The sequence below is a fragment of the Aspergillus welwitschiae genome (assembly GCF_003344945.1).
Source record: "Aspergillus welwitschiae strain CBS 139.54b unplaced genomic scaffold BDQ94scaffold_14, whole genome shotgun sequence".
Classification (NCBI taxonomy): Eukaryota; Fungi; Ascomycota; class Eurotiomycetes; order Eurotiales; family Aspergillaceae; genus Aspergillus; species Aspergillus welwitschiae.
In genome coordinates, this window is record NW_020798708.1 from 91,964 (window position 1) to 113,277 (window position 21,314).

The following is a 21,314-nucleotide window of genomic DNA, read 5'->3' on the forward strand; positions in this document are numbered from 1 at the left end:
TCAATAGGGTATCATAGAACATAATCAAGCAGCTAAAATGCAAATATAAAGCGTCAACCTCTATCCACTGCCCCCTGCCAGTAGACCCGCGTCTCCCAGACCGGCGAGGAACATCTCCGCGCGTCGTTTAGCCCTCAGTTCATCGACCTTCTTCCTCCGTTCATCCCTTAACCGCTCGCGCTCCGCACGTCTTTCCCGCCTGGCGTCTCGCTCCCGCTGCGTTTCCTCCCGCGCATTCAGCAACTCTTCCATCTGCTGTCTCCGTACATTCTCATCCTTCGAGAAAGCATAGAACCCCGTACCCCGATTCCGCACCTCCGCATCAGCATCATAATGCATCTCCTCCGGCGGCGTAGCCGACCGATCCCTCCGCGCAGCCAGATCCGACATCCGTGACGCAACCGCCGCATCTGGATTAAATGCCTCCGCCTGCACCGTCGCCCCATAGATCAAATTATCTGGGCGCGCCGGACGCCACCTCTCTGTATTTCCTCCTCGCCCTTCCCCTTCCTCCGCTTTAAGCGCCGCCGCACGCGCCGCCTCTGCTCGAGGTCCGCGCCGTGACCGGCCGAGTTCATCTTCGTAGGAAACAATCGACGCATTATCATCATTGTCTTCTCCTTCATCTTCATCCTCCTCATCATCTTCACGGTCATCCTTTCTCCACTTCTGATCAAAATCCACTAACCCTTCCCTCTCCTTGCGCCGCAACCGAGCCAGATACGCATCCCCCGGTCCAACGTCATCCTCCTCATCATCACTCTCTCCACCGGCTAGATATAGTCCCCGCGACATGTCTTCGTACATCCGAACCTTCTCCTCCATCCGCCGTTTGGACCGGTGTAGCGTGGCGGCGTCCACGGCCCCGATGTCCTGCGTGCGCTGGTGCGCCTGCTGCAGAGCGGCGTTGTCATCGTCGCGGAGGTCAGCAGCGGCACGTTTCTGTGCGCCTTTGTTGGGGCGACTGAAGATGTCGGATTTGGGAGCTTTAGAGGGTCGTGGGCGGCCGGTGCCGCGAGTTGATGAGGAGTCGGTGCTGTCTTTGGCGATTAAGGAGGAGAGGGTGCTGGTGAAGGCGAGGGTGGAGGCGGAGGGGGCTTCGGACTGTGTCGATTTTTTCGTTCGTGGTTGTCCGTATAGAGATGGATTGGACATGGTGGATACGCTTCTGTGACTGAATGATGTGTTGTTGGAAAATGTAGGATGTCCCTGGTGGGTAGCTATACCTTGGAGACTTGAAAGATAGTTACTAACTAAACTAGGAGCTGAGATGGGTCCGATATAGGACGATGACTAAGCCGATCTAGGATGGCCCCGCGCACCCCTCCGACTCATCTTTCCCCTCCTCTTGCTCCTCTTCTTCGTTCAATTGTCTCTGTGTGTGAAGTATAGCGCTTTACTTGTCCAAATCAACTGAATATGTCTGCCCCTGTCTTCCTCGGTATCATTGGTAAGTTCCGCAACTTCCCCAAACAGCGCTGCAGTAGCACCCAGCCCAGCATTGCGAGAATCACCACCACCACCACCATAACTACAACTGCAAATATTCAATTAAACTAACAACCAACACCAGGCGTCGGCGGCGTCGGCACTGCCTTCCTGCACCAGCTCGCCCGCCTGCCCAACGCCCCCAAGCTCATCCTCCTCGCCCGCTCCACCCAAACCCTCCTCTCCCCGACCCCCTCCTACAGCCCCAGCATCCCCGCCGCGGAATGGAAGACCGCCAGCGCAACCCCCTCCCTGACCAAGTCCGGCGCCCTCTCCGCTGAAGAAATCGCCAACTACCTCTCCTCCGCGCCCGGCCGCTCCATCCTCGTCGATAACACCAGCGACCCCGCCCTCGCCGCCTCCTACCCCATCTTCCTGCGCAAGGGCATCTCCATCGTCACCCCCAACAAGAAGGGTTTCTCCTCCGACCTGTCCCTCTGGAAGGACATCTTCGCTTCCGCCGCCCAGGGCAACGCCCTTGTCTACCATGAGAGTACCGTCGGTGCTGGTCTGCCTGTTATCTCTACGCTGCGGGATCTGGTTGCCACTGGTGACGAGGTGACGCGCATCGAGGGTGTGTTTTCGGGTACGCTTTCTTTCTTGTTCAACACTTTTGCGCCGGTTGGTGGAGCTGGTGCTGGACGGAAGTGGAGTGAGGTTGTGGCTGAGGCGAAGGAGTTGGGTTACACTGAGCCTGATCCGAGAGATGATCTGAATGGTATGGATGTTGCGAGAAAGTTGACTATCCTGGCACGTATTGCTGGGTTGGAGGTCCAGGCTCCTGATGCGTTCCCCGTTGAGTCGTTGATTCCCGAGGAGTTGAGGGGATTGGATGGCTCTGCGGAGGGTGTTAAGACTTTCATGGAGAGGTTGGCCGAGTTTGATGGCCAGATGACGGAGATTAAGGAGAGTGCCGAGAAGGAGGGTAAGGTTGTTCGGTACGTGGGTAGTGTGGATGTTGGCAAGAAGGAGGTGCGTGTTGGATTGCAGCGCTTCGATAAGGATAGTGCCATTGCTGGCCTGAAGGGCAGTGACAACATCATTAGCTTCTATACTAAGCGGTATGGAAGCAACCCGCTCATTGTGCAGGGTGCTGGTGCTGGTGGTGATGTTACTGCTATGGGTGTGTCGGCCGATTTGATCAAGGTCGTGCAGAGACTGCAGTAGACCTTTCACATCTCTTATTCGGAGATGGGTCTAGAGTATAGAACAGGATATGTCCCTCAAAATTAAAACATGACATGATACCAAGTGTATACTACGCCCTCAAATACTCCTTAACCGCCTCCCCCCACACAGGACCCCTCTTATAGCGATGGATCTCAGGCACATTCCCTTCTTTCAACCCATCGATCGCCAACGCCAATTCCTCGCCCAGCCCTTCCTCCTTGACCTCCCGAATCGGGTACGTATACGTGTGAAAAGTGAACACCAGCGCCTTGGTCTTCGGTAACCGATGCAAGGTCTGACGTTCACACCGAAGGAGTGTCTACACATAGTCAGTATACGTTCCAGACCCCCAAAAGAAAACAGAAAACGGAGAGAACCAAAAAAAAAGGGAAATACAAGCATGACATACCACATCCCCATCCACTTCCTCCACTCCCAAGACTTTCTCCCTCTCCCCCTCATGCCCATGCAATCCCCCAAACGCAGCAAACAGCCCCGTCCCCTGGGTATTAATACTCCAGTTCACGCGCTGCACGACCTTCCCAACCTCAAGTCTCGCAAAGAACCGATCCATGCTTTTCTCCAGCCGCTCTTTGTACTGCGGCACGGGGTCGTGGATCGTCGACAGCCGCTTGCCGAGCTTTTCGCGCGTGTCGAAGCCGGCGGGGTAGAAGGTTGTGTATGCTTCTAGTGTATATTTCTTCTCTTCTTCTTGGTTTTCCTTGGGTTGAGGGGATGAATCAGGAAGTAAAACGAGAAAGTCCTCGTCGACGAATGTCCCCAGGGTAGAGAGGATATCTCGGCCGGAGCCGGTGTGGGGGAGGGGGATGCGGGTGTTGGTTACTTTGTTCAATAGGGTTTTGGTAGGACTGTTCTTCTTCTTGTTGGTGGTGGTGGTGTGATCTTGGGGCTGGATCGTCTCAAGTGTAAACATGCTTGGGTAACGGGTGGGAAGGTATACGCCTACAATGAAGTCGTAGAGTTCGGTGATGGCGGCGTAGACGGGACTATCTGGTTTCTGGCCTGCTGAAGTGACGCCTACCACGATGGTGGGGTATTGGGCGAGGAGGGATTGGCGGAGGGAGAGACGGTCTTTGTAGGTTTTGTCCATGGGGATGAGATGGGATATGTCGGTTGTTGTTAGGGCTGGGTTTTGCTTTTGTTAGTTGATGTTGTCTGTCTGGGTGGCTTCGATGGGAAGGGGCATAGGATGCCTACCCATGCTGAGGTGGTACTTTGGCTTGAAGGGACGGTATTTGATAGGTTCCGTGGTCTCCCAGTTGAAGGATGGGAGGGGAATGATTGGAGGGTAGGTATCTTCTTCATCTTTAGGAATGACTGGAGATGATTGCTGCGCATATTGTTAGTCGATTGCGTGCACTGGTAGACAGAAGTAGACTTACTCGATTCCACAATCCGAATAACCACAGTGCAAGGACAAGGAAAACTACGACAATAGGGTTGTTTTGGATATAGAAAATCCAATCTTCTATGGTCATGTCCATATTGATGGTGGTTGAGGTCGGTGTGAACTGTCAAAGACAAGCGAATGAGGGGGGTCTTTAGCTCTTGTACATCTCAGTTATCAGTATACTAATACTGCATGTAGTGCATGCAGCGTATCTTGATCCGCGATTGGCTGATACGCCCGTCCATCGCCGATTGCTCGAATCCCCGACTCGGCGGGAGTTGATAGCTGCTTGATAGAAGGGATGGATGGCATGGCGGTTGGAGATAGCGGATGCGGGGAAGAGTTCCCCATTCCGGCGATGGCTCACGAGGTCGTATTGGAAATGGTATTACATCAATGATGATCCATGACCGGGTATGCTCTCTCCTCGGTTGACCTTGTGAAGATAATGGATGTATTATGTCTGATAAGACAGTTATTTGGCGAGAGATGTGCCTCAGAGTGTTTCCTGCAACTTGTATTGAAGCTCTTGGTTATGACTTGGTCAGCATCAGGACTTGGTATGATCTGATATGATGTTATCGTGGCCATTTGGGGAGGCAGATACTTTCACTATCCCTAATGTGTTATGCTGCTAGCTTTGGATTGCTTAAATTAGGTGAGTTGTATAGAAGGATGATAAGTATGCAAGGATAGAAATGACCGAGCAACGCAACAGAAGACCAGCTGATTGAGAATTTAGGGAATTGACCAGCAAGATTCCGATAACGGTAACAATTTGGTATGTTAAGCAAACATCTCTACTGCCAGTACTAAGTTGTCTGAAGCAGGAGAGATATAAGCCGGGTAGAAAATAAGATCACACGGTATACAAACCTTGAACAAGAACATAAAGTAAACCGTCATCAATTGAGCAAGGCAGGCAGGTTGGTGTCTCGGCAAGCCACTCAACAAGAAACCAACCATTAAAATTGAGAAGACAAAAAAGCAACAACCTAATATAGGTACAGGGGTATTAAAAATGCCACATTAACAAAATCTCAAACGCACGCCTCAAGTAAAATGCACCAGATCAGTCATCAAAGGCAGGAGATATGGTATGTGCCCTCACCAGGAGGTTTCACCATCAATATCCCATACCGTTATACCTCACTCGCATCCCCAATTATAACCACCACCCCAGGTATCAATTCCCACCACGAACACCACCATCAACCTCCACCTGAGCAACCACCCTCCTCGTCACCCCTTCCAGCCCCTTCTCCCGGCCATTATCACCACCTCCGCCACTACTTGTATTCGCACTCAGCCCCACCAATACCCGAGGCTGTCCACCCGGCCGCTCATTCAAGCTCGGCGCCCTTGGCCGCTGCTTCCCGCGAGCTCGACCCCCCACGACCGGTAACTCGAACGTCAACATGCGGCCCGTGTACAAACATATATCGAAGATGAGAAGCGCCGCCCAGGGAAATATAGTCACGAAGCCGAGGAATATCTGCTCATGCGATATCATTTAGTTAGTTTGCTTGCTTTCTTCTTTTCTTCCTCAGGGTACCCCGAGCGGGGGAGGGGAGGGGGAACGGACGAAGATGTGCACGACCGAGCTTTCGATGTAGGAGAGGGTAGGCGGAAGGAGAGAGTACCACGCCATCATTGGGGTGGTTTTATCGTATGTTGACAGGGTGTAGTAGATAGTGGTATAGGTTGGAAGCAAAGTACTAGGTAGGTGGGTTGGAGTATTGTGGTATTTGCATCGGTATCAGTGTGGCGGTCAGAGGTGGTGCAGTGTCCTGCGGGATGCAGGGGGAACGTTCTTTCGCTCGTAGAGATGGTTATGATAAATGAAAGGATGTGGTGGGTTACGCTGCTGCGCTGGCAGGAAGGATCATGTAGATATACTGTGGATGCTGGCAAGCCCGGCTTGGTCCCCGGAGATCCGGCGATAGGGCGGGCAGGCAGAAAAGGCGGGCAAGCGGTGGTGTGATGCAAGGTAGGTAAATAACGAACGAATGTCGGATTTTCGTGTGCGGAGAAGAGAAATGACAGGCGGTGGCATCACCGGAGGCGACGAGGCTTGGACACAACCCTGGTGAACAGGGGGAAACTGCTGGGATTCGATGATCGCCGGCCGACTTGGCGAGGATACGACCTCTGCCGAATTGGGCAATTCGTCAGCACCCTTCCGCGGGGGTGCACGAACCACAATACTTCTAAGCTAATTGTAGGAAACACAGACTATATATATTCAAAGCAGGTATATTTTCTTTTAGAAGAATGTCCAGGAATATGCTTCTATGCAATTTATGTACAGCAATTCTAATCAAAAGTCGTAGGCACATGTCTTCCGTACTCCGCCCAAATCCTATCCCAATGTCTATGCACAATCGTTACGCTGTAAATCAAGATCATTCACCGTGGCATGCGGTAGTGTTCGTACGAGGTGAAGCTGGGGTCGTCCTGCTCTACAGGTCCATATCCCCTCGTCCGCCACCGATCCAGCGGCGTCACCGTCTCGTTCACCGCCGGGCCCTGCGCATGATGGAGCAACTCCGTCTCGCTCTCGTTTCGCTGCTGATAGAATCCACCACTCATCGGGGCCGGCACGCGGAAAGCGGGATGAATATGCTCATTCAACGTCGGGTCGTATGTGTCATGTGGCTTCAAGCCGGACAGCGACGACGGCAGTGATGGAGCGGGAGACGACGCCCGCGAGGAGGTTGGCGACCATTCTCCCAGCGCACTGGCCGGTGTGTGCGAGCGTTCGGTCATCAGATCGTCGGGCCGGCCGTAGATACCTCCGCCAAACTCGTCCCGGAAATCCGGGCGGTTCTTGTAGTATGAGAAATCCAGATGGTTCTCCGGGACCACTTCGAACGGAGCTGGGTCTGCATTGTCCATCATGGACTTGCCCGGGTGCGAAGACGACATGGCATCCATGGCGATGTCGGAGTATTCACCTTCGCCCTCGAACGTTCCCAGCCGGCCGCTATAGATACGCTTCAGGGCCTCCGCAGCCTTGGCGTGCACCATCGGCGTAATCAAAGGCTTGTAGAGAGCCGGGTGGCCGAACTTGGAGTTGAGCCGCTCTGATGCTTTCTTATTCGGCTTGCTGACCGCCAGGGCTTCAGCGTCTGTCAAGTTCGCGCGGTTGTAGAACGTGATGTCGTCGTCAAACTTCCTCATGCAGTAAAACTTAAAGGCCAACATCAGGAGAGGAGGGGGAATCACGCAATAAACCATAGTCCACGTGCCCTTGGCGGTAGCCACGATAATAATAATGATGTTAGAGAGAATCACGGCAAAGAGCATGCGGTTGAACAAGACCCGCCAAAACTGGCCCCCAGACTCCGTCTTCGTCACGAAGACATACAGGAGCATGTATTTCTTCATCATGGCATCCAGGCCAAAGTACAAAGCAGTAACCGGGAGGACAATTGGCTGCAAGGTAGCGAAGCAGAGGGCCACGGTCGCGTAAAACAAGAAGTAGTTATAGTAGCTTGCGTAGTCGAAAGCCGGTGGAGCTGTCCACTCAATAGCCTGTCGAGGCGTCGGCGAGAGAAACGTCTTGGAGAACCAGACCCAAAAGACCGAGACCAGTTGAATGAGGTCAATTGTGGCTCCGAGATTACGCTGCAGCAAATATGTCACCCAAAATGGCGAGACCTGGCACAGAGCGTTCACAATTTTAATATAGAGCTTCCCATCCTTGATCGCTTGCCAGGCGTTTTCATCGGAGCGCTCTGCGTCAATGACGGCGGACACGAATGTCCACGCCGCAGAAAACAAGGAGAAGACGATCAGATTGTTGAAGACAAAGAAAGTGTAGAGCTTGTTGAGGACATGGCGCTCTCGGGAGGTCTTGGTGACATCGCCGGCTCGGATTGCCAACCGACGAAAGATAATAGGCAAGACAATATAAACAAGGGAGGTCACCGCGGGGGACAGGATACCCTGGACTGCAGCCCAGATGTAAGGACTGTTATCCATCGATGTCTTGAATGCCGGCCAGACCGAGGCCAGGTTGTTCAAATTGGACAAGAAGATCGCAATCAGGCCGTTAGGTACGACGTACACCAGTGTAAGAAGCGACACCCAGATTGCACTAAGAAACCGCTTCCACTTGCGCGCGGCCTTCGACAGTGGCAGGTTTTCCCAAATGAGGTCATCGGGCCGGGGCGCCAGAACAATTGTAGTTCCTTCCGGGTGCTTCTTGCGCGCGGTATAAGCAACGGCATGGGCATGCTCAATCATATCCCAGCTGACAAAACCGAAGGGCATGGCATTGCGCCGGTCAATCGAGGATCGAACGTGCTTGATCTCTTCTTCCAGTCTTTTAATCTTGTCCGTCAAATAATCAATGGCATCCACGCGGCCATTGGTGTGCTCCTTTCTTTCCTTCCGCGGAGGGCGCATGGTTGGACGTCTCGGTGGAAGACGATCTGGGTGTTTAAGGTACTTGGCCAGGACTGCTTCGAGTTCGCGCACAGTTTCGTCGTGCTCCTTGATCAGACGAGGTAGTCCCTTGACGTTTCGGCCGATGGAGGCTCGCGGGACGGCGGCGGTCGGGTTCACCTCATCTGTCAGACGCAAAACGCCTTCATCCCCTCGAGCTGCGGGAGGAATATCAGTGATCTACCGGCGAAAGAGGTCAGTACGGATATGTCAAGTCTAGAAGATTGCTTCATCGCACCATCAAGGTTCGCGCATGAAGACTGCGCTGATATTCGGAACTCTCGAAATACTTCCTCCGTAGCGCCAGCACGCCCTTGTAATTTCTCCAGAGAAAGAAAGCAATGATTGCATCGAAGGCCCATGCGCAGATCACCTGGCCCCAAATTGCGTTGGATGTCACGTAGAGCACGGTCATCGTCGAGAAGGCACCATACTGAGACACCGTATCTCCCGTGCTCTGTGTGAGATTGAGCGGAATCATGAGGCCGCAGCCGATGATGCTCAAGAAGATAAAGATATTCCGGCACATCTTGGTGAAGCGAACAAACATGGTCGCATCGAGACCAATACATTCGACCAACGCCGGCTCCTTGGTCCGCAGAACGGGCTTGAGCCAGGCGAAAAAGCCCCTACCCACCGGCGGCGGGGTGTGTTTATTATCGGCATGTTTCACCTTGGGCGCATAGACGACCGAATGGCGAGGGCGGAAGAGGGAGAACAATAAGGCTAAGAGTATGGAGAAGCCCGCGGAGGTGGCTAATGAAGCCCAGATGGCGTTGACTTGGAACTATAAAAAGTCTTAGCTGACTGTTGGAGGCTGAAAGTGGCGGGCGGGCGAAAAAAACATACGGCAGATGAGAATGGATTCGAGATGAGCTTCAGGAATTGCTCCGTGGGGTCGTCATCGCGCTGCTGAAGAGCGCTAGGATGCATGATGGCGGGCGAGACGAGGCGGCATCGAGGGAGCAAAACGGGAGAATGAGGAAGGACGAGATAGACAAAGAAAGAGGGGACGATGCCACCGGAAGAGAAGGGAAGAAAACGAGAGTGAAACCGAACCAGATAAAGGAACTGATGGCCACGGAAGAAAATGAATGATGATGGAGAAGCAGAGGGCCCGAGTGGGTTTTGTTGGAGGCGGGTCTGGAACACACGACGCCGACAAGGTTGGAGTGGCCGTTGTGCCCATCAATCCATTCTTCTGGGGATCAATGGGCGGTCTTACTTACGTACCGGAGGTACGTATCAGGCCCGAATGACAGGCAGGCTCGGTCGGAAATGCATTAATTAATTAAGTAGTGATACGCTGTCTGTGGTGTCATTGGTTCTCGCATGACTGGGGACAGACGATCTAGAATGTAGGAAGCTTGATTCCCCTGCTTGATTGTATATGTATTCAGCTACTATTTCCCCTTCCCCCTTCCACGTCCTTCAGGCCCTCCATGCTCGTTCTTTGCCGCACGGTTTCAAGGGTCACTCGATGACCGTGCCAGCAGTGCTCGCCTCAAAATCAGACTTTCCAGCAAGTTCAGTGACAAAAAAGCAAAAACCACAACAGCCCTGATCCACTCGGGCAATTTGGTTGGTTCATGCCCCATCCTCGACCGGCTGCTATTTTGGTGGGCCAATCCCGGTCAGTCATTGCCATCCAGTCTGGAACAATTTCTGATCATCTTCGGACTAGCGCTGCCTTTCTGAGACACATTCTTGGCATTTACACCCAGTGGAGGCCTGTATTTCGGGGCGTCCATTGGCTTGATTGGCCACGATACATGGCAATGTCGTCCGGGTACCTTACCTGACCATACTTACCAGTGTGGCTGACCAGCAACTCTGTGGCTCTGGGTCAGATGGAGCACAGAAAGCACTTCTTCCATTCCATCAAGTGAAAGAAGACGGGCCCTGTCACCGATATCTCAGTCTCATTGGGCACTGTAGACGAAAATGACGGCACCTCATGATACCCAAGTACCGGCTGATGTGGCTATTTGATCTCTCGGATTATGTAACCCCTTTTCGCACCATGAATGCTCTAATCGGTGCACGGCTATTCTACTACTATTGCCAATAGTTGTGAGGATCCATCTTACACAGTCAGAAAAGGGGGACGGAGAAGCTGAAGGCCATGCAAACTGGGAGCGACCAAAACCACTAACTCAATCAGGTTTCAGGGTCCGGCACTATGACCCATGAACGAAGGTTTCTATCAGCTGCGCACAGATACTGGTGGCCACGGAAAGGGATTTAATTGCATTGGTGCAAGGTACAGAAGAGACAAGTAGATAGAGCTGATATACACAGATTAGCTTCCCTCTTACTGGTCGACCTCGATGGTGATCATGGGTCCAAGCTGACAGCATCACACCCCAGTATTCTATTTATACATCCAGAGCGGGAGAACACTCATGTTTGCGTGAATTGATGTCCCGAGACAAACTCCATTATTTACGGGTCATTGGAGCAACACGGGTCCATGAAGTCATCGCTCGGATACGCTGCCGAAGTGATCACAACTCGCGCATTAACTTTCAGACAGCAGACATTACTTTATTTTGTCTTCAGACTACTTACTACATACATCATCATCAGCATCATCACCGCTCTCAGAACTCCGTGTCAACCACATCAAGCACCCCCGAACAGGCAGCCAATGGGCCCCCGAATCATTGCTTCCAGGTTACGATCAAACAAACAACTTATTTTTGCCGTTCTTGAATTGTCATTTTATGTACTGGTATCTGGTTTCGTCATATTCCGAAGGCACATCACATCAGGTAAACGTCAAGACCTTTTTACAGCTGGCCAGCAGTGTTGAAGTCATCCAGAGCAACCTGGACACGCTTGGTCATGGTCTTCTCACCCTCACGAACCCAGACGCGGGGGTCGAAGAACTTCTTGTTGGGCTTGTCCTCACCGTCGGGGTTACCGACAGCGGTCAGGAGGTAGTCCTTCTTGTTGAGCATGTAGTCACGGATACCGGACATGTAGGCGAACTGCATGTCGGTGTCAAGGTTGACCTTGACAACACCGTAGCTGATAGCCTCCTTGTACTCCTCCTTGGAAGAGCCAGAGCCACCGTGGAAGACAAAGAAGACAGGCTTGTCAGAGGAGGAGCCGGTCTTCTCCTTGACGTAGGCCTGGTGCTTCTGGAGGAGCTCGGGGTGGAGACGGACGTTGCCGGGCTTGTAGACACCGTGCACATTACCGAAACCAGCGGCAATGGAGAAGTAGGGGCTGATGGGGGCGAGGGCGTTGTGGATGGCCAGGATGTCCTCGGGCTGAGTGTACAGGGAGTTGTTGTCAACATCCTCGTTGTTGACACCATCCTCCTCACCACCGGTGATACCGATTTCCTAAACACAGTCAGTCGACGCTCTTATCTAGCAGCAGTGAAAGTAGAACATACCATCTCGAGCCACTGCTTCATGGGAGCAGCACGCTTGAGGTAGGCGGCGGTGGTCTGGATGTTGTAGTCGACGGGCTCCTCAGACAGGTCAATCATGTGGCTGGAGAAGAGGGGCTCGCCGTGGAGCTTGAAGTAGCGCTCATCCTCATCGAGGAGACCATCGAGCCAGGGAAGGAGCTTCTTGGCGCAGTGGTCGGTGTGGAGGACGACGGGGACGCCGTAGGCGGGAGCAATGCTGCGGATGTAGTGGGCAGCGGCAATACCACCGGCAATGGAGGCCTTCTGACCATCGTTGCTGACACCCTATCATGAACAGTCAGTGCCTGTTTTTTGGCTTCAAAGGAGCACCTATGGGTCAGTAATGTTTCTAAGCATACCTTTCCAGCGAAGTAGGCAGCACCACCCTGGGAAACCTGGAGGACGATGGGGCACTTCTGGTCGCGAGCAGCCTCAAGGCAAGAGACGACGGTGGAGGAGGAAGTCACGTTCTGATGCGATGGGGCAGCTGTTAGTCACTCTGGTCTCTTTTTCGGGATGGAATTGAGGGGTGGTGAGACCTACAATGGCGGGGATAGCAAAGCCCTTCTCCTTGGCGTACTCGAAGAGACGGAGAACGTCATCACCGACGATGACACCGGACTTGCGGGAGAGCTGCTCAAGGACACCCATTGTGATTGTTTGTAAATGAGGACTAAGGGAGGTAGATTGATGAGTAATTGATTGCTTGATGGATGGAGAAGAGAGAAGAGGACAACAGCAGGAGGAGCGAGACAGAGGGACCAAATAAATTCTGTGGCAGAGGACTAAAAGCTTTACCGAGCGACGAATACGGAGCTGGACGTTTAAATGACGAGCACGGGCAAGGAGGGGCAACGAAGGACCAGGAGGGGGGGAACTTGGGACATGGAGGGGCCAACGGTACTCGAAGGACTCACCGGGTGGTGGGGAATGATGTGTTCAGTATGATTTCAGTGACCGGTTGGGGTTCCACGGGAGAGCACTGTTCGTGGTGATGCTAGTGAAGATTGTAGATCAAGAAGGGGTAGAAGAAAAAGGGGCGAAAAGGAAAGAATTTCGAACTTCAATCCTGGACCTTGTAGAAATCTTTTTAAGTCTACAACACCGGACAAATCTAGTCCGAGGCTATGATGATGCTTCCATCTTGTTCCCTTCCCTGCCTGCTATGGTGGGGTTCATTCGGAAGCCCGCAATGACGCTGCTGGCTGCCTCAGGCTGCTTAGTCTCCCGGGAATCCCCGCGCCCATCACATGACATCATTCAGGCTTCCTTGCCTTCGGTCCGACATTCTCTCGTCCAGGAATCAAGCAGCAGGTTGGCTAACAAGTATTATTGCTGGTCTTGCTCGAAAGGGTGGATACTGTACTCCGCCTTACACCTAGACAGCAGGGGTACGTAGTTTCTCAGGGTCTGGATATAGGAGTATAGATGGTAACATCATCCCTCTCTGTGATCAATGGTCAACCGGTTGCACTGGACAACCACTTCGGCTACCTGCGAAAACATTGACCCAGTTCTCTCCGTAATTCTTTCGTGCTTCATCCAGCACCGGAGAAATCAGCGGGAATTTTCCTCCGTTCTCGTTGCAGGATGTTCCAACCACTTCGTTGCTTTTCTGCCGGTCACGGCCTAGACTGTGCTTCCCCGGTCCAGCTGATCTGAAAATAAGATAAAGAGGGGGTGCTCTTCCGCCGATATGTGGAGCCTTGGGTAGCCCCGGGTTGGGGATGCCCTCGACCTTGTAGTATTCCGGGCCTAAAACCGGATAACCACCGGCGAAACGCTCAACCTGCATAGACCGGATGACTGGCTGGCTAGTCAAGATTGTTCGAGGCCCGAGGAGAATTGACGCCAACGACTTCGAAGCAGCTATCTGTCTGTAGTGTCTACGCATAGTCAGTATCCACTTTCTGCTAGGAGCGCAATCGCTAGAAAGTCTCGTGATTGGAGTGTAACTACTGTCACATAATAATACATAGAGCTCAATTCAAATGGGTAACAGAACTATTGCAGAAAATCGCATCAAAAAGAAAATATCAAGCATCGGTTCCGTTCACTTGCGGCGAGTAAGCTCCAACGAGCATACTGAACTGGCCTCCTCCTGCAGCAGCAACCAGCTTCTTTCCGTTGACGTGCTTGTTTTGGAGGAGGGTTGGTCGTTCAACCTCATCCACATCGCGGTGTCCGGCCTGACGCTGTACGTTGAAACCCCAGCTATACGCCTGACCGTCTTTGGTGATAGCAAAGGAGTGATCACTGGAGGCGGTTGCGAAGACAACCTCCTCCTTGATATCGGTGAGGGGAGTTGGAACCGTCAGGATACGGGGACGTCCATGCTCATCGTGCACGAGTTCATCCGATGGCATGTCCGCCAGCGGGATACCAAGAGCCTTATTATCCACGCGTCCCCAGGAAAGGCACTTTCCGTCTTCGGTGACAGCCACACTGTGGTCCTTTCCACCGCAGATAGAGACAATCTTGCCGTGCTTGCGGAAAGACTTGACTTCCGTCGGGTAGAGGACGACGGCATCGCTTTCTCCAGCGCTCATCGGGACGGCCGTCTGACCGAAGTTATTAGAACCCCAAGCGTGCACCCGACCGTTCTTGCGAACAGCAAAGGAGTGGTAGGAACCCGTTCCGATGCTCACGACATCCGACGGAAGCGCGCACTGTCCCGGGATGAGACTCTCGAGCTTGCCATGCAGACGTCCAGAGATTCTCCGACCAAGCTGGTTCTGTTCCTCACAACCCCAGGTCAAAACAGCGCCCTTCGCCGTCAGCGCCAGGACGTGTTGCGCGCCAGACGCAAGGTGTGTCACTTTCTCAAGACCGGGAACCAGGACTGGCTGTCGTTGAATCTTCGTCTCGGGAGAAAACCCGATCACACCGTTGCTTCCCTGTTCGACGTTAGGTCAAAGTAACAATGACTCGAGAATAAGCGAGGCAACTCACTCTGAATGTACCCCAACCATAGACTCGTCCCTCCTGGGTGAGAGCGAACGTGGCACTATCCGTCGCAGTAATCTGCGTGAAGACAGTACCCTCAGGGAAGAGAGCAGAGTCCACAGCCGTAGGGGTCGCCTCCTTCATATTGAGGTCAACCTCATCATCATCAGAGTCCGAGTCCGACTCCTCCTTGGCATCATCGCCATTCACGCCATCACCGTTCTCCTCCACCTTGCGCTCCTCCTTTGTATCCCTACCCAGCGTACCCTCATCATTGACGCCCCATGTAAGAATCTTGTTATCATGCGTAAGAGCAGCCGAGTGCACACCACCGATAGCCAACTGCACCACACCAACCGACTCCGCGGGCAGCTTCGGGTTCAGGACCGGACCAGGGATCTCAGACTTTTTCGTCGCATCTCCAAGACCCAATTCACCATAGCAATTCGTTCCGAAGACATACACATCGAGGCGCTGAGTAGGCGCGTGGTTGATGACGGCCAGAGCTTCTGCCACAACGTAACAAATACCCGTTAGCCCAACATTCCGCGGAACAGCATCATCCAACACGCGAAAAACATCCCCCAAACAAAGCAAATCACCAATTCGCAACGCAACTGATCAATTGAACTCACCCTTCTGCTTCTTGGTCACCCGCGCCGGCGCCGCCGGGGCAGCCCCTGACGTTGTCGTCTCCTCCACAGAGTCTGCAGCCTTACGCTTCCTCGAAGCCTGAGGTTTCGCGCTCGCGCTGGTGCTTGCGGTCTTCTTCACCTTGTCGGCAGCAGCCTTCGAGGCAGTCTCGGTTTTGGCCTTTGAGGCGCTAGATGCTGCGCGTTTGGGAGGCATTGTGTTGTGGTGATTTTAGTTTCGCCTTTTTTTTTTTTTGTTATGGGGTCTAGTATGCGATGCCTACACCCGAATTGATAGAGGGATTGGTAAGTAGGCAGAGTAAATTGACTAAGTATAAGAGAGAGAGAATGGAGAAAAGAAAAATTTGCGATAAGGGTTGCGGTAATTAGGTCGGTGAGATTATGCGGTGCTGGAGAAAATCAATAGTAGTAACACCAGAATAAACAATAATAAATATTGAAATGATGGCAGGGATATTCGGAACCTGGAACAGAAAAGTGTTGTGCGCTCCAATCAGGGAGTGTTGTTGGGACGGGAGGCGGTCCCGGGGGCTCCCTGCACTGACTAAGGCGGTGATGAGGTGATTGGGTTCCCTGTTTTTCAAGGGGCGCACTGCATTAGTGGTCGTGTCCGTCGTATGACAGTCAGGGGACGCGGGAATCTGAGTGTTACTAGATAGTAGTAGGATGGGGATTTCCGTGATGTGAACGGGGGTTTTACTATCTCGCAAAAGTAGGACTCGTGCATGTGTCTAGTATTGTGTACTGTCTAATATGGTTTTGATGTTCCTTGTGCATAACTGTCATTCCTGAGCCGCTGCGCGAGAAGGCTCCTTACATGGGTCGGTGAAATGGGCTTGTATAAACCCCCGAGGTACTCCTCTATCTATCCAGTACGCGATCGTTCCTTTTCTCTCCTATATGCAAAAGAAAAAAAACCAAAAGTGATATTGAAGGCCGCTTACGCGCCAGGCGTGGGCTTCTCAATCTCATAGAACAAGAGGTAGACCTCTCGCTGCATCCCCAAAACATCGGAAGTCTTGCATTCTTTGACTTTCTCGTCCGAGACACGCCACCATCGATCGTTCTGCTTACGGCGTCGACGGAGCCGACTGCTGGAGCCTGAAGCTTCAACCGAAGTTGCTGGCGTACTGCGATCGCTGGTGAACGACGCGCGCGAAAATGACTTGCTCCAGCGCCCACCCTCTGTGGAGGATGAGCTATGCGGGTCTGACACAGGCGATAGGTTTTGCTTCGATGCTGACGACTTCGAACGAGTGCTCTGGAAAGAAACCCGTGGGCTCGATGTCGGTCGCGGAGTCGGTGACGGGGGCGGTTGCAGTTGAGAGGGACTGGTCGGTGACCCTATCGATGTCGAGATGCTGAGGGGCGCCGGTTCGCTCTCCAACGAGTTGCGAGCCTTTAGCTGAGGGCTAGGCGCTTCGGATGGGTTTTCGCTAGTTGCCCGACTCTGAGCGTACGAGCTGAATACGTCTGGCGTTGAGAAGGGTGGATAAAGATGATTGCGTCGGAATGACTCGTAATGTCCACTATGGTGGCTGCCTTTATGACAGACAATTGCCAGCAGCCTGTACCATTCTCGGCTCAGGATACCACCGAGCGGCAGCCGCTCCGGAAAAGATACTTTGGCTGCATTCTTGGTAGAGCTGCTGTGGTCAAAGATCGATCGCGAAAGATGAATGGCAATGATTTTGGGAAAGGCCGTTATCCGCATATGTCTCGCAATCTTTCGTTTAGGGGCGAGGTCAGAAGGTGGCAAGATTACACCCTCTAAAGGACCTTCTGGGTTTGTAGCGAGGGCCGTCTTGATTCGCTCGATTTCTGCCTCAAACCTAGCTCGGTCATCTTTGGAGCGGGTCCGGTGCAATTCCTGCGTCTTGAACTCAAGAGCATGCTGCAACCGACATTTGTCGCATTTGAAGTCTTCAATGTATTCAGTTTTGAGTAAACCGTCAAAGCAGGCGCTAAGCGTGGTAGAGCTCTTTTGAGGCACTTGCAAGGTCAGATTTACAAAGGAGGTCTGATTAGGCTGGTATTGATAGTGGCAAAACAGGCACTCGATCTGGGACTCGAGCTTTCCTTCGAAAGGGAAGCCGTACTCATGGTCGATTTCTTTGAGTTTATTGTCGATAATAGCGGGTAAGCCGTTCTCAGATCCGTCATCAATCCGCACCTCAACTTCCGCAGGGACTTTGGGAGAAGATTCATCGCCTGATTCTACCGCCTCCGGGCCTGACGACAACTCTGGTATGGCCTTCGCTCGTAGTCGTGCTTTCACGCCGGCATGGTACTCATCGCAAAGTCTTTCTGCGACAATCTGCAAGAACTCCTGCGCATCTTGCTGGCTACGGCTGATCCGCGTCCGATAGGCGTACTCAAGAGACTGGATGAAGGGTCGCGCGGAGATGGTTTTCTTGTAGATCGGACGTTCGTTCAGTCGGTCGAGCATCTCCTTGAGAGCTCTGGTAATACTCCCCTGTTGCAATTCCCTTATCCTGTCCGGCTTCGCATCCCGAGGCATATCAGCCGGTGGAGGAAGTTCATTATATATATCAGAACCGTCTAGTTCACGCTTGTGGAGCTCTCTGATCAGGTAGACACGCAGATCACCGAGCCCTGCAAGAGCCTGCAGCACCGAGTTGATGAAGCAGTCATTGGCGGGGTTGGACAAGCCAACAATGTTTTTCTTGCGGGAACTGTCCTGTGACTCGTCTCCATCGATAGTGTAGTTGGGGCCGAAGACGTAGAATAGAGCAATAGCCGCAAGAGATGCTCCGGCCGCGTAAGCGGCGACAGTGCTCGATTTTTCCTGCATCGCACCTTATACGTGCCAGACGGTGTAGCTGAGGAGAGGAGGATTGGGATTCGGAGAGAAGCGGTCGTCGACGTCAATGCTATGGTTGATCCATCGAAAGATGTGCCATGAAGCTGCGTAGTTCAAACAGACACGGAACTCCGGTGCCAAGAAGACGAGCCAAGCCGAAATTTTCCCTCCTGCACTTGTATCCTTTCACATATACACAGGCTTCAGGGATCCATGGGATCAGAGGGGAGATTTATCAGTTGTCGATGGCTAAGAGCGGGATAACCGTCAGCAGCAGTTCCCCCATACAACCGAGGGTGTGGAGAGGGCATGGGGTAATTTCAGGTAGACAGGAGGGGGGCCGCCAATGACAGCGTTCTCACCAAAATAGAGTAATGAGGCGGCTGGTATCCCACTCCGGTGCATGCCAAACACGAGAATATTCGACGAACCTGTTCGACGCGGTAGCCGCAATGGATGACTTCTCGTTGGATGGGCGGTAGCAGGGCTGCTTCTCTGTTTTCCTTGGTATTCTCGGATGTTTCTCAGCGCCGAGCACCCGCCATGCTCAGCGCACCGACGGGAGACATCGGCGTTTCCCACAGCGGTTCATGATCCCCACATTACTTTTTTGGATTTCACTATGGATCAACTATTCCGCAGATCTGAGGATCAACGAAAAGTTCCCAGTGGGAGTCCTCGAAGTCCGCAAAGCTGTAGTCTTAGAAGACTGGGATGGTTGCAAGCTTGGAAGGGCTCACTCCTGTCGATAGAGCACGCGGATCCCTTGCTGCCTCCTGTAATAGCATGCATGGCGAGGCTCAGTGTAACGAAGCAAGCGTATTATCAAGCTGACAACCACTGCGAGTACATGGCAAGTTAGGATGAAGAGCACGAACTCCGATCGAACCCCACGAGAGACAATGATGTGCGGGGGTGCCCGGTGTGATCGGGGTGAGAAGGGGGAGGGGCACTCGAATGTTCTATTTGCCTGAGCCTCCGCCTCAGCCCGAGTCACGAAACAAAGGAAATCTACCACGCGAAATACTAGCACTTTTCACTCTGTGGGTGCTTACTCCATAGTACATGATTCTACTCTAACAACACTTTTTGTTGCCTCTATTCTAATCAATAGTCTCATATCATAACATGCTAACATCCATAAACCATCGAGATTTTCAGGAAAGCATCGTATCAATCGGTAACCATAATACACGCAAAAATCCTTTTTTCAGAAGCCAGCCTGATTTCAGAGAAGTGCATCATTTAGGCCCGCAGGGACTCGGGCAGCGTAGCAACCTTTTCATTGAAAAGATCCTCAGCCTGCTTCCAGACGCGGGCGTTTTGCCGGTCCTTCAGCTGGAGCAAGCTGGGGAGCAAGGCTTGGCTGAACATCTCCGAGCTCTCGCGGGGCAGAAGAGACGGAAGGTGATCGATGCTGATCACACTCAGGCCAGCGACCTGGTTTCCACCTGCCAATGTGACGGGAACAGTAGGCTTATCAAAGGTAGTAGTGATAGAATACACAGGGAGAGGGTTGTGGGGGTTGGTACTATCGGTGAGAGGTCATACAATGGTCAGCGGAATCCTCAAGGTTGGAGAATAGGAGCCTTACGTATCAGCGCTCACATCGCAGATGACCGACAAACGGCGTTTCGGTGAAGTGAGGGTCTCTGGAGTGACGAAGGGTGGGATCTGTGCGCTGAGGTAAATGCAATTGACGAGAATATCGACATCCTCGACGATTTCCCTGAAAGGACCGCCTGCAATTGATGTTAGTGCACGATAACGACAAAAAGCTAAACACAACTGACCCTTCTTGGTTTCCTCAATATCCCACCGAACGATGTCGGAGTCGGGAATACCCACGTCCTTGGCGAGCTGCACAGCACCACTACCACAACGGCCGAGCTGTGAAATTGTCAGAAGTGTTGCCGTATGAGACAAGACGGGTAACTCACGGCGCCAATGACAAGAATCTTGGGAGAGCGGCCAGACTGCTTCTTACCATCCTCGAGGGACTTCTTGACCGATTCGATCAGGGCATCTTGGTTAATGTACGGGACCTCTCCGGGCAAAGGCTCGCCCTCAGGGTGCGTCAACTGCCAAGCCCAGTTCTTGACTGCCAAAGCGGAACCTGCATAACCAGCAGTCCAACCGAAAGCTAAGGCATAATATCAGCTGCTGTAATGGGACACATTTAAAGCATAGTCCTTACCAGCGACTCTCCGACCAACATCATCGGTAAGGAATTCAAGATCCAAGAGAGTACCACCTCCCCGAGGCCAACGGCTGAGTACCTGCTCCCAGCCACCCTGCTGCTTGTAGCAGTGGGCAAAGGAGATGTGAACGTGTTCAAGGGGGAAATCATCCTCAGGGAGCTCCTTGAGACCCAGAATGTAGGCATCCTTAGGGGCATCCTTCACCCAGGAGCCTTCCTCCACCAGCGGTGCGCCAATCTGTAAGATGGAGAGGTGAGATTTCGTACGGACGAAAGGGCGACGTGCTTCTACACACATACCTTCGCAAAATCTTCGTCTAGAAAGAAATAGACGTGTTAGACTGGTTCTGAAAACCGAGTGTAGAGATGGCAAACATTAAGGGATACACCTGCTAACCAGCCGCAGTGTACCCCTAAACGTCATTGTGATTGTGATATAGGAAGTCACTCTTACCATCAAAAATCCGTTGGGTAGAGCGCTCAACAGTCACTTCATATCCAGCATCCATAAGAGCCTTGCAGGTAGTCGGTGTCACTGCAGCATATCAGCATCCCAGAGTAATGTGCAATTGGCTTGAGGTCTAATGCTCACAGGCAGACCGAGCCTCGGCGGGCTTGGTCTCGGCACGCAGCCAGATCTTGTTGGAAGACATGGTTATAATATGACAATTGGTTGTTATCTGCAGAGAGTAGATGTTCAGAATCAGAAATTTTAGCTTTCTCGACGAGAAATTAATGCTATTGCT

The 21,314-nt window shown here is 52.6% G+C and overlaps 7 protein-coding genes across 7 annotated transcripts; 1 reads left to right on the forward strand and 6 right to left on the reverse strand.

The window, feature by feature from the left end:
- Nucleotides 1-60: 60 nt before the first annotated feature.
- Nucleotides 61-1,155, reverse strand: BDQ94DRAFT_169843 (CCDC174 family protein; the record flags this gene model as incomplete). The annotated part of the gene is made up of 1 exon (XM_026771362.1): nucleotides 61-1,155. The coding sequence occupies one exon, from the start codon at nucleotides 1,153-1,155 to the stop codon at nucleotides 61-63; it is 1,095 nt and encodes a 364-aa protein (XP_026626789.1).
- A 226-nt stretch (nucleotides 1,156-1,381) lies between these two features.
- BDQ94DRAFT_26056 (homoserine dehydrogenase) lies at nucleotides 1,382-3,001 on the forward strand. Its single transcript, XM_026775343.1, has 2 exons — nucleotides 1,382-1,450; nucleotides 1,574-3,001. Exons 1-2 carry the CDS (start codon nucleotides 1,420-1,422, stop codon nucleotides 2,653-2,655), a joined length of 1,113 nt encoding a protein of 370 aa, XP_026626790.1. The 5' UTR covers nucleotides 1,382-1,419; the 3' UTR covers nucleotides 2,656-3,001.
- Nucleotides 2,747-4,163, reverse strand: BDQ94DRAFT_169845 (heme-dependent oxidative N-demethylase family protein; the record flags this gene model as incomplete). The annotated part of the gene is made up of 4 exons (XM_026771363.1): nucleotides 2,747-2,977; nucleotides 3,068-3,804; nucleotides 3,877-4,009; nucleotides 4,062-4,163. The coding sequence occupies 4 exons, from the start codon at nucleotides 4,161-4,163 to the stop codon at nucleotides 2,747-2,749; spliced, it is 1,203 nt and encodes a 400-aa protein (XP_026626791.1).
- Nucleotides 4,164-6,319: 2,156 nt separating this feature from the next.
- On the reverse strand, nucleotides 6,320-9,713 carry BDQ94DRAFT_142638 (putative DUF221 domain protein). The gene is made up of 3 exons (XM_026766071.1): nucleotides 9,371-9,713; nucleotides 8,760-9,308; nucleotides 6,320-8,701 (listed from the first exon to the last, which is right to left on the reverse strand). The coding sequence occupies exons 1-3, from the start codon at nucleotides 9,452-9,454 to the stop codon at nucleotides 6,479-6,481; spliced, it is 2,856 nt and encodes a 951-aa protein (XP_026626792.1). The 5' UTR covers nucleotides 9,455-9,713; the 3' UTR covers nucleotides 6,320-6,478.
- A 1,600-nt stretch (nucleotides 9,714-11,313) lies between these two features.
- On the reverse strand, nucleotides 11,314-12,596 carry BDQ94DRAFT_169847 (fructose-bisphosphate aldolase FBA1; the record flags this gene model as incomplete). Its single annotated transcript, XM_026771364.1, has 4 exons — nucleotides 11,314-11,874; nucleotides 11,928-12,230; nucleotides 12,305-12,415; nucleotides 12,489-12,596. The coding sequence occupies 4 exons, from the start codon at nucleotides 12,594-12,596 to the stop codon at nucleotides 11,314-11,316; spliced, it is 1,083 nt and encodes a 360-aa protein (XP_026626793.1).
- Nucleotides 12,597-13,903: 1,307 nt separating this feature from the next.
- On the reverse strand, nucleotides 13,904-15,802 carry BDQ94DRAFT_142642 (regulator of chromosome condensation 1/beta-lactamase-inhibitor protein II). Its single transcript, XM_026766072.1, has 3 exons — nucleotides 15,527-15,802; nucleotides 14,898-15,400; nucleotides 13,904-14,842 (listed from the first exon to the last, which is right to left on the reverse strand). The coding sequence occupies exons 1-3, from the start codon at nucleotides 15,738-15,740 to the stop codon at nucleotides 13,982-13,984; spliced, it is 1,578 nt and encodes a 525-aa protein (XP_026626794.1). The 5' UTR covers nucleotides 15,741-15,802; the 3' UTR covers nucleotides 13,904-13,981.
- A 682-nt stretch (nucleotides 15,803-16,484) lies between these two features.
- Nucleotides 16,485-21,221, reverse strand: BDQ94DRAFT_159151 (bifunctional saccharopine dehydrogenase/ubiquitin carboxyl-terminal hydrolase; the record flags this gene model as incomplete). The annotated part of the gene is made up of 9 exons (XM_026769042.1): nucleotides 16,485-18,364; nucleotides 18,800-18,891; nucleotides 19,630-19,899; nucleotides 19,963-20,110; nucleotides 20,162-20,258; nucleotides 20,309-20,511; nucleotides 20,566-20,806; nucleotides 20,988-21,103; nucleotides 21,161-21,221. The coding sequence occupies 9 exons, from the start codon at nucleotides 21,219-21,221 to the stop codon at nucleotides 16,485-16,487; spliced, it is 3,108 nt and encodes a 1,035-aa protein (XP_026626795.1).
- Nucleotides 21,222-21,314: the final 93 nt, after the last annotated feature.

What these genes read in the sequence shown, in the direction of transcription:
- BDQ94DRAFT_142642 (XM_026766072.1), bottom strand. Translation starts at nt 15,740, where the DNA reads ATGCCTCCCAAACGCGCAGCATCTAGCGCCTCAAAGGCCAAAACCGAG. An exon ending in GGTGACCAAGAAGCAGAAGG is followed by an intron (nt 15,401 to 15,526) that starts GTGAGTTCAATT and finishes ACGTTGTGGCAG; the next exon opens with AAGCTCTGGCCGTCATCAAC. An exon ending in ATGGTTGGGGTACATTCAGA is followed by an intron (nt 14,843 to 14,897) that starts GTGAGTTGCCTC and finishes AACGTCGAACAG; the next exon opens with GGAAGCAACGGTGTGATCGG.
- BDQ94DRAFT_142638 (XM_026766071.1), bottom strand. Translation starts at nt 9,454, where the DNA reads ATGCATCCTAGCGCTCTTCAGCAGCGCGATGACGACCCCACGGAGCAA. An exon ending in CGAATCCATTCTCATCTGCC is followed by an intron (nt 9,309 to 9,370) that starts GTATGTTTTTTT and finishes GACTTTTTATAG; the next exon opens with TTCCAAGTCAACGCCATCTG. An exon ending in TTCATGCGCGAACCTTGATG is followed by an intron (nt 8,702 to 8,759) that starts GTGCGATGAAGC and finishes TTTCGCCGGTAG; the next exon opens with ATCACTGATATTCCTCCCGC.
- BDQ94DRAFT_26056 (XM_026775343.1), top strand. Translation starts at nt 1,420, where the DNA reads ATGTCTGCCCCTGTCTTCCTCGGTATCATTG. An exon ending in TGTCTTCCTCGGTATCATTG is followed by an intron (nt 1,451 to 1,573) that starts GTAAGTTCCGCA and finishes AACCAACACCAG; the next exon opens with GCGTCGGCGGCGTCGGCACT.